The sequence below is a fragment of the Penaeus chinensis genome, chromosome 15, assembly GCF_019202785.1.
Source record: "Penaeus chinensis breed Huanghai No. 1 chromosome 15, ASM1920278v2, whole genome shotgun sequence".
Taxonomy (NCBI): domain Eukaryota; kingdom Metazoa; phylum Arthropoda; class Malacostraca; order Decapoda; family Penaeidae; genus Penaeus; species Penaeus chinensis.
This window is the reverse complement of record NC_061833.1, coordinates 10,695,543-10,708,042: the sequence shown is the minus strand read 5'-3', so window position 1 is coordinate 10,708,042 and position 12,500 is coordinate 10,695,543. Positions and strand designations below refer to the sequence as shown.

At 27.2% G+C, this 12,500-nt stretch overlaps 1 protein-coding gene across 1 annotated transcript in view; it reads right to left on the bottom strand.

Moving 5' to 3' along the window:
- Positions 1-12,500, bottom strand: part of LOC125032968 (irregular chiasm C-roughest protein-like) — a 103,047-nt gene that overhangs the window by 48,345 nt on the left and 42,202 nt on the right. The window contains exons 6-7 of the mRNA XM_047624384.1: positions 11,870-11,998; positions 1,765-1,864 (exon numbers count right to left, since the gene is read on the bottom strand). Of these exons, the coding sequence (XP_047480340.1) occupies positions 1,765-1,864; positions 11,870-11,998 (229 nt within the window). The remainder of the gene's footprint in view (positions 1-1,764; positions 1,865-11,869; positions 11,999-12,500) is intronic.

Sequence of the window (12,500 nt, the reverse complement as noted above, 5' to 3'; positions counted from 1 at the left end):
TGATTAATATTGGAAATGAGAAACATAAACTTGGCTGAATTGAACAAACAAAGAAACTGACAAATGAATCATGCATTACTCCGTTGGAATTGGATTTGAAGTGGAACTGATTGCATAAAATTACTCCAAAGTCTGATGATAAGAATATTCATAACCCAATTAGATATATCATTATCAAAAGTCAAAATTACGATTATCAACGCAAACGTCATTATTTGATTTCGCGGCAGCAGTAGCCCATGGGGTTGGAGACAAGAGATGTATAAAAATGAGTATTAATATATCTGGAGAAACTAGTAGCTGTTTTAATAACAGCGATACCTGTTACTGAAATTTTGATACACCAAAGTAATATAGAAGTACATCAGAGCTTGACACTAAGATCTAATAGATATTGCATCACAATTATTATGAGCAAATGTAGACCGATATATTAAGGGAAATATATAACCCGCAGAAAATGTTCAAAACTAGCTCATTAGGAAGTCCTACTGTAAACTATGCACATTGTTTCCTAGAGTTAGCTTCACCGCAAAACATTCAAAATAATTGGCACTGGTAATAACCGGATTGACTAAAAAAAAAATCCAATCATCGTAAAGCTGAGTTATTATAATCAACAGTATAAACAGTGACGACAATAGACAGTGGAGACCATTGCGCAGTAAATCAATCTCGCATTCAGCATCGCTTGGCCAGTGAGGATTATATTTTTTTCTGATGCAAAGGGCAACCAACATCAGGGACATACGAGTAGCTGACGCGGTGAAGAGCCTACAGCACATCAGATCTCTCTACCACGTTTGTGAATCTTGCTGTGCACAAGATTCACATAATTAGAATTAGAATATAATAGATATCATTATTTTTAGTTATTAGTGTATTAACATTCGTGTGAATCTTACATTATGATGTTATACAATTAAAGGTTCACACTAAAATTCAAAAGTGTACCTTCACATGAGGACGATTATCCTACATACCCGTGAAAATAGAACGTAAACGATGACAAACACACAAGGCAGATACTAAATACAATATTTGTTTCGGCTGCTCCATTGTGTTCTCCCCCCCCCCCCCCCCCATTTCACTTTACTAAACTTCTGTGATGGAATGGAAGGGATATTTCATGCAACCTGTGGTCTTAACCTCCATGTTTGATAATCTGTTCGGGTTAGCCAGAGGGACCACCTACTTGTTAAGGTCTGTCACCTTCATGGGTCTTTCAAGTAAGAATTCATACACTTAGATGAATAGTTAAGGGGTATACTGTACGAGTAGGCATTTATTCAATATCAATTAATTTCGACTTCAGGAGGTGGAAATTAATTAATGCCGGCCCTATATTTGAAATGGTTTTGGTTAGTTAAGGCTACATTCCAGCCAATTGAAAATAAAGGCAGGTTTGGCCTTTTCTTGCACAATTTTCACTGAAAGTTACAGCCTTTCTTTGCAGGAGGGACGCCAATCCTTAGTATGATAATCAGTAACGAGTAAAAGTAAAAGAAAGCCCAAAAAGGCGCAGTTTAGGGTCTCTGGCACATTTAGACCGAAATTAAATTTTTCACTGACAATGAAAAGAAAAAGTTTTCATACGCTGCAGATTTACCCGCCAACTAGAAGTAAGTCCATCTAGATTCTATGGAACTTATGGAAATATTCTTCCCATATTTACAGAGCAGTTGTATTTTTTCTCAGTGAGTTGAACAAAAACCTACGATCACGTTCACCTTCAACCACCTTTCTTACAAAACGAGACTTTACCTCGCACGAAACTGCGTTACGATGGAAATCACTGGTGAGGTTTCGCACAGTGAGTGATCGGCTTGTCTCATTGGCCAGCAGTTGGCTCTTGATATACCACCTATTGGGAGAGAAGAAAGTGGAGTATTAGGCATTTATCACATCGCATTAATATGTAGTCTTAGCGGGCCATTGCGATTATTGTGATATAACACAATCAACAGATGATGTAATGAAAGTGTGTTGTGGACTTCGTCAGTATATTCGTGCCATCACCGATGTGGTGTTTCATGACCTACTCTGTGCCTTGTTGACATCATGTAGTTGACTAGGTCTTTATACTGGGGTGGCGGAGTAGTTGGTTATGTAATCATTGTTGGTGGTTATCAACCCACCATCATATCTACGATAGACTCACCCACTACCGTATTACGCGCGCGGGCGATTTGTGTGCGAATTCACGCGGCCTCAGATTAAATAAATGGCCTTAATAGCTTTAGCCAGATGCAAGCAATAACTCATTAGAGGATAAGACTCGTTTTTCTTACATAATTGCACACTTGTGCCGAGAATTTTCTAAAATTATATATATGAATATATATATATGGTTATGACATATATACATATATTTACACATGTATATAAATAAATACATATCTATACATAAATATATATGTAAATATATATATATATATATATTTATATATTTATATGTACATATATGTTCTTATATGTATAAGTGTGTGTGAGTGTGTATATACATATACATATATATATATATATATATATATATATATATATATATACATATTTATATATATATATATATGCATATCATTTGTGTGTGTGTGTGTATATATATAAGTGTGTTTATGTGTATATATATGTGTGTGTGTGTGTGTGTGTGGATAAATAAATTAATATACATATATATACAAATATGAATAAATGAATGACAATATATACATATATGTAGATATACATATACATAATATATATTACATATATGTATATATATACATAGATGTGTTTATGTGCGTATGTATGTATGTATGTAGTAATAAGAATATATTCATATTAAAGCACACACTTAATAATTTACTTATTCACATATATGTATATATGCCTACATGTATATATGTATGTATTTACGTTCGTGATTGTTGCATTGTTTAGAGATAATTTATTCATTTCTAATTAAACTTTTTAATGGGGTACCATGACTATTCATGCAAATATGAAAGCAAAATTACAAGTGACTCGACGCGATAAAAGTGAAATTTATATTTCGCTGTATTTCGAGAGCCTTAAAAATGTGTTAAATAAATACTGAATCAGTCGTTTTGTATGCTGTCTATGTAATGAAAGTACAATATTAATCCACTTCGATTACATATCATAATGACTCTCTATGCAATGTAACCAAATTACCTAATACTAATTCAGAGCAAAATTAGCAACAATGTTTCTAAGCACGACAAAGTACACCAAATTGATGCAGGTGTGGTCATTGCACAGTTCGAGCTCCATTACAGGCTCAGGGATAGTCACTCATACCTACTTGTACTATAGAGGCAAAGGGAGATACCACACCTGTATGCCCGGTATCTAAGCCGCTGGTATGATCTCGTCGGTCCCCTATTTTGCCGAAAATCAAGGCTATGTTGACGCCTTACTGCTCTCGTCATGCAGTACAAGCACTTGTGCAACAATGCAAGAAATAGTGGGGGGTCATTGTTGATTTATACCTGTTTAGATGGCATTTGTAACGTCGCAGTAAAAACACATATAAGCACTTTCTACTTATTTTCGAATATAGATAATCGTGAAAAATTGATTTAGATATTTACTACCTTTTATAGTATCAGGGGGATTCTACAAACATCACAGGATATCTCCAGGACCTTGTGCTGACCCTAATATAAATACTATAAAACATACATGAAAATACATTCGGGATAAAATTATTCCTACAAGCCAGTAGGAGTTGGCATCATCGTAAGTGCTGCTGTCAATTAGATGCCAGCCAGGTGAACGAGAGGAAGATGTCCTTGACAGGTTGGTGATGACAGTCACTTGACAACTGGCAAGTTGGTAATGGTAATTATTTAAAATACAAGTGCAGTGTCACCAATTTCAGAATATTTTAAGGTGGCAACTCACTCCTCCCTCTTTTTAATTCTAATCAGGTGGCACTTAATTTTTATGTTGACATTTGTTTGCTATATTTGGAATACAGACAATATTTGTATTGCTTTACATCACTTCAGTTCTCTGCTTTTCATGAGGAAATATTGTAGCTTATTACTCAATCAATATAACCTCCCTATCTCTCTCTATATATGATTGTAAGTCTATCCTATCTCCCTCATTTTTCCCTTAAAAAAACACCCTATAATTCTCTTTCATAAGATAAATATATATATCATCATCATCATTATCATCATCATCATTATCATTATCATTATCATCATCATCATTATCATTATCATTATCATTATCATCATCATCATCATTATCATCATCATCAATATCATTATCATTATCATTACTACCAATGTTATTATAGTTATTATCACTATTAATATTGTTATCATCAGCCTTATCTTTGTTATTGCGATTCTTATCACTGTAATTATTATCCTTGATTTTATATCATTGTTATCATAATTATTGTTAAGATTCTCATCATCATCTTTGTTGTCATCAGAAGTAGTAGTAGCAGTACTTATTAGCATTATCATTATTAAATAACACTAGTATCAGTGGTAGTAATAGAGTACTTTCATTACTACTAATAGAATTATAATTGGCATTATCGTTATCAAATAGTAGTAGTAGTTGTTGTTGTTGTATCATTACAGTTACCAATGTTTGTTTTTGTAATTGACTTGAATCCATGGTCGTAGGTCCGACAATTTACTGAGGGTACTTTGCTCACGTGGCCCAGGTAGAGTGATCTGCATTTCGGGTTCTGATGTGGTTGCTGGTCCTATTTGACTAGTCCAGAGCCCAGATGAGAAGATGAGAGCTGACACGGTTGTAGTTCTCATTTTCGATATCCCAGTGCTTTTAATTTGCAGATCCTTGTAGTTTGATTTTTTTTTATTGCTTTGTTGAAGACGTTTCTGTGCCGTGACCATTAAGTAGTCTTTTTGTCTTTGATGGTAACGCCTGGCCGGTCCGCTTCGATCTTTCAGCTAGTGTATAGATCACAGCATCAATTGGTCAATTGTTTTTTTCTATTATTGGCAACGTATAACAGCTACAGATCTTCCATCGATTATTCATCACTTCTGTCATGTTGCTGAATATATTCATCAACTGCAGGAGTTGCTTACTGGGAATCGATTCGTCCGACGGTCTCCTCAAACTTTTTATATATTTTGCACACTGATTTATTTTGTATGATCATGCAATGGTAATATCTCGTTACTAAGCGTTGGTCTTGTACTGCTGTTACATAGACTTGTGTTTTAGCTCTCAGCTTAACCAGTAGTTACTTATTTCCTTTTTTTTCTCTTTGGGTATAGCTCTGCATAGGTTTATTCATCTAGCTCTCTAGATTTAGCTTTAGTTTGCCTTTTCGCTATTCCCCTTATTACTGTTAATTACACTGTTAATATTTCCCCTCCTCCATGCAGGCCCTTAGATGTGAACATCTCCCTTGTACTCGATAAAAATGTTCACATTGCTTGCTTCTTAGAGTCCATAGCTCATGTTATCTATGTTATCTAATTATATACAGTTCTGATTATTACGCAACTCCGCTCTAGTTGGGAAAGAAGTCGTCCCCGTCTTTGTCTTGGACCGTAGAAGTCTGTACATTAGTTTTCCGCCGGCACGGACGTCTGATAATGAGGAACTTCCCAGCGCTTGTGTTCGATTTCTTTATTTGGTTGATTTGGTTGAGTTGATCATATAAAAGCTGTTGCCAGTTGATATCAAAACGGCTGTTAACCATGACAGGTACTGCAAAGGTTTTGTTATTTTGTTTGTTTTTATTATTTTCCTATAATTCATGTTGTTGTTGTTATTATTCCTATTATCATTATCACTATCATTACTTGTAGCCAATAATAACACTGCTAATGATATTATTGTCAATGTTGTTTTGTTGTTTATTTGTTTGTTTTAATGTCATTATTATACAATTAATAGTAGTAGTAGTATCATTATAATTATTGTTGTTGTTTTTTTATCATTATTATCATAACTATTATTATTATTATTGCTATTATTATTATTGTTATTATTGTTATTACTACTAATTATTATTATCATCATTATTATTATTGTTATCATTATTATTATTATTATTATTATTATCATCATTATTATTATTATTATTATTATTATTATTATTATTATTATTATTATTATTATTATTATCATTACTAATATTATCATTACTAATATCATTATCAATGTTACAATTATTATCCTCATTTATGATATTACTAATATTATCTATAAAATTATCATCCTTCTTATTGCACTCATGATGATAATATTAATCCTTACTATTAGTATCATCATCATAATCATCATCATTATTATTATTATTACTATTATCTATACAATTGTTATTGTCTTTACCATTATTATTGTTATTATTATCATTATTATTAGCAGTAGTTGAAATAGTAGTAGTAGTATCATTTTTATTATCATCATCACTATTACTATTTGTACAGGTAGTAGTAGTAGTAGTAGTATTTTTATTTCCATTCCATTATCATTAATATCATCAATATCATCATTATAATTTTTATTGTCATTCTGATTATTATTATTATAATTATTATTATTATTATTATTATTATTATTATTATTATTATTATTATTATTATTATTATTATTATCATTATTATCATTATTATTATCATCATCATCATTATCAATATTATAATTAAACTAATAAAGGTACCATTATTATTATCATTATAATTATTATTGATATTCATAATGTTTTAATTGTTATTACTAATTATTATTGTTATTATCATTATTATTATTATTAATTATGATCATTATCAATGTTCATATCATTATTATTATTATTTTTATTATCAGTTATTATTATATCATCATTATTATTATTATTATCATTATTATTATTATTATTATTATTATTATTATTATTATCATTATTATTATAATTGTTGTTATTGTTGTTTTGTTGTTGTTGTTATTATTATTGTATGTTGTTGTTATTATTGTATTATTGTTATTATTGTTATATCACAATTATCAATATTACCATCATCATTATATCATTATCAATATCATTATTATTGTTATTATTCATCATTATTTTTATTACTATTATTGCTCATATTATCATTATCATTATTATCGTTATCACCATTAATATTTAATGACTATTATTATTGTGGTTGGTATTATTATCATCATTATTGTTATTATTATCATTGTTATCATTATCATTAACATTATTATTATTATTTTGATTATTATTATTATTATTATTAATATATTATTATTATTATCATTGTTATTATTAATAGTATCATCCTAATCATTATCATTATTACTATATCATTATTACAATGACCATATTCATCATCTTTATTATCATTATCCTTATTATTGTTATCATTGTTATTATCATCATTACTGTTATAATTATTACAATTATTGTTGTTATCATTACTTTTATCCTTATCATTTTCATTACTATTATTATTGTTGTTTATGTTGTTATTATCATTATCATCATCATCTTATATCATTATCATTACTGTTATCATTATTATTATTATTATTACTATCATTATTATTATTACTACTACTGCCACTATTATCATTATTATCTTAATGATTACTAATAACATTGTCATTATCATCATTATCATTACTATTTCTACTGTCATTATTCCTATACTATTATTATTGTTATCATTATTATTATTATTATCATTATTACTATTATTATTAATATCACCATCATCATTATTGTTATTATTATTATTATTATTATTATTATCATCATCATTGTCATTATGATTATTATTATCATTATTAGTATTATCATTATTACTATTCTTATTATTATTATTACCATCACTATTGTTGTTGTTGTTATTATTATTTTATTATTATCACTATTATTATTATTACTATCATTATTATAATTATTATCATCATTATTGTTATCACTGTCATCAATAATAATATCATTATGATATACTTTCAGTATTTTTACTATCCGACCTATCACTTTCGTTTTATTGTAATTATTACTTTCAATATCATTGATGTAAGTTGTATCACTACAATCAATATTTTCATTATTACTGTTATTATTTATATTATAATTATTATTATCATTAATATCATTACCTTCATCATCATTATCATCATTGATATATTTGTTATTATTATTCTACTATTATTACTATTTTCAAGATAAGTATACAGTAATCATTAGCATTATTATTTCTATTCTCATGTTTATTACGATCATTATTACTATAATTATGATAATGATAATAATAATTATAACAATAATAATGATAATAATAATAATAATGATATTAATAATAATAATAATAATAATAATGATAATAATAATAATTATTAAAATAATGATGATAACAATAATAATAATAATAATAATATAAATAATAATAATAATAGTTATAATGATTATAATAGTAATCAGCATTAATATTATCTTTATTGTAATTATTATTATTATTATTATTATTATTATTATTATTATTATTATTATTATCATTAGTAGTAGTAGTAGTATTGTTGTTGTTGTTGTTTTTGCTATTATTATTACTGTTGTCATCATCATCATTATTATTTTTAACATTACTATTATCTTGTCATTATTTTTATTACTATATCCATCATCATTATTATCATTATTATCTTTACTATCATTATTTTTATCATTATTATTATTTTCTTTACTATCATTATTGTTTTATTATTATTATTATTATTATTATTATCATTATCATCATTATTTAAATTATGATAATGATTATTTTTATTATTATTGTTGTTGTTATCATTATTATTAGTAGTAGTAGTAGTATCATCATTATAATTATCATTATTTTCATTATTATTATTCATTATTATTATTATTATTATTGTCGTTATTATCATAATACTATTATAATCATTATTATCCTTACTATTATTATCATTATCATTGTTAGTATCATCACTGGCATTAGTGTTACTATTATCATGTTCATTATGATTATCATTATTATTTTAATTAATATTGTTATTATTATTATTGTTATCATTATCATTATTATTATTATTATTATCATTATTATTGTAATTATTATTATTATTATTATTATCGTTATTATTGTTGTTATTCACTATCATTATCATTGTTATTTTCATTATTACCACCGTTATTATCATTATTATTATTATTTTGTCGTTGTTGTTATTATTATATTTATTATCATTATTTTCATTATTATCATTACTATTATTATTACAATCATCATTATTATTATTATTATTATTATTATTATTATTATTATTATTATTATTATTATTATTGTTATTTTTATTATTATTATTATTATTATTATTATTGTTATTATCATTACTACTACTACCACTACTACTACTACTATTAATACTAATACTAATAATAATAATAATAATAATAATAATAATAATAATAATTAGGATAATAATAATAATAACAATAAAGATAATAATAATAATCCTGATTACTATTATTATCATTGTAACTATTATTATTATTAATATTATTATTATTGTTATCATTATCATCATTATTATTATTATTATAATTACCATTATTATTATTATTATCATTATTATTATCATTATTTTCATTATCTTTATTATTATTATTATTATTATTATTATCAATTTCATTATTATTATTTTTTTTTTTTATATTAGCAGTAGTAGTATTATCATCATCATCATTATCATTATTATTTTTATTAATGTTATGAACATTTTCATTATCATTATTACCATTATTATCATTAATTATTTTATTATGATTATTATCATTACTATTATTATTACTATTATTATTATTATTATTATTATTATTATTATTATCTTATTATTATTATCATTATTATTGTTATCATCATTACTACTGCTACTACTACGAATAATAATAATAATAATGATAATAATACTAATAAAAATAACAATAAAGATAATAATAATAATCCTGATTACTATTATAATCATTATAACTATTATTATTATTAATATTATTATTATTGTTATCATTATCATCATTATTATTATAATTATCATTATTATTATTATTATTATTATCATTTTTATTATCATTAAAATAATTATCATTATTAATATTATTATTATAATTATTATCATTATTATTATTATTATTATCAATTTCATTATTATCATTATACTTACTATTTTTATATTAGTAGTAGTAGTAGTAGTAGTATCGTCGTCATCATTATCATTATTATTATTATTAATGTTATGAACATTTTTATTATCATTATTATTATCATTATTATTATTATTATTATTATTATTATTATTATTATTACCATCATTGTCATTGTTTTTATTTTTATTATCATCGTTATTATTATTATTGTTTTTATTTTTATTGTTATTACTATTATTATTATTATTATTATCATCCTTATCATTATTGTTCATGTTATTATCGTTATTGTATTATCTTTACCGTTCTTATAAGTTTCATTGTTACTATTACCATTATTATTATTATTATTATTATTATTATAAATATTATTATTATTATTATTGTTTTTGTTATTATTATCATTATTACTATTCTTATTGAAAGGAGAAAACACACTACCGTGTTGATTCTATGGAATAAAAACCCACACTGTAAAACTAGATTTAATTGAAAAAGAGACTACAGTTTCGGAATCCACCTGAAGATGGAATCCAGGTGGATTCCGAAACTGTAGTCTCTTTTTCAATTAAATCTAGTTTTACAGTGTGGGTTTTTATTCCACTATTCTTATTATTGCTGTTATTATTATTATTATCATTATTATTATAATTATTATCTTTATTATTATTATATTATAAGATTATCATTATTATCATTATAATCATCATTATCATTATTATCATTTTCGTTATCACTGATTTTATCATTATCATTATTAGTATTATTTTTTCATCATTATTATAATTTTCATTATAATGATCATTATTATTATTATTATTATTATTATTATTATTTCTATTATTATTATTATCATTATCATTAGTATTATTTTTATTATTATTATTATTTATATTATTATTATTATTATTATTATTATTATCATTGTTATTATTATCATCATTATTATTATTAATTTTTTTATCATTATTGATATTGATATTATTATTATCATTATGATGATTATCATTATCATAATTATCTTCATTATTGTTAATATTATTATTATTTTCATTATTACTACTATCATTGTTATTACAATTATCGTTATTATCATTATTATTATCATTGTTGTTGATATTGTAATCATTTTACTGTTATCGCTAGCCATTTAATAACTAAATGATCCTTTTCATTACCATGGAAATGGTTGTTGCCTGCTTATATATCTCTCTCAATTTATATATATCTTATCTCCCTCTCTTCTCTCCCTCTCCTCACTCCCTTTCTTCTTTTCTGTCTACTCTCTCTTATTCTCCTCTCTTCCTTTTCCCTTCCCCCCTCCTCTCTCCATCTCCTCCCTCCCTTTGCTCTCTCCCTCTCCTCTCTCTTATTCTCCTCTTTCCCTTCTAGTCCTTCCCTCTCGTCTCCCCATCTCCCAATTTTCTTCCTCCTCTCTCCCTTCTCCTCTCTCCCTCACCCCTCTCCTCCTTCCCTTTCCTCTTTCCGTCTCTCCTCCCCCTTTCCTCTTCCCCTCTCTCCCTCCCTCTCCTCTCTCCCTTTCCTCTCCCTCTCTCCCCTATCTCCCCCCTCCCCCTTTCCTCTCCCCCTCTCTCCCTCCCTCTCCCCTCCCCCTTTCCTCTCCCCTTCTCTCCCTCCCTCTCCTCTCTCCCTTTCCTCTCCCTCTCTCCCTTCTCTCTCCCCTCTCCCCCTGAGCCTCACTTGTAGGTGACGTCGCTGGGGTTGGCCTCAGCCTTGCACACGAACGTAGCGTCGGCGCCCTCCGTCAGCACGTTCGGGTACATGATGACTTGCACCTCCGGGGAGAAGAGGATGTGGAGGAAGATCGACCTGGAAGGACAGGTTGATTAGCTCAGGGTTTTGAGGAAGGTGGCGATGAGGGTATTGGTGATGGCAGTCTTAGCAGCGGTTCAATCCCTATGTTCACACGCGTAATGCGACGTTAGGATGCCTATTCTTACTACACAAGCTGATTATTGAAAATGGAATTTCTAGAAACGTTTATCTGTAAATCACATGGTAGTAATATTGACAAATACAAGGCAGGAATTTACGGTGCCCACACTTAGACTATTTTATAAGATGTACAGGAAATTCTCTCTCTATCTGTCTATATATCTATCTATCTATATATATATATATTTACATATATATGTGTGTGTGTGTGTTGTGTGTGTGTGTGTGTGTGTGTGTGTGTGTGTGTGTGTGTGTGTGTGTGTGTGTGTGTGTGTGTGTGTGTGTGTGTGTGTGTGTGTGTTTGTGTGTGTGTGTGTGTGTGTGTATGCATATGAACACTTTTTTTGTGTGTGTGTGTCCATGTATGCGTATATGT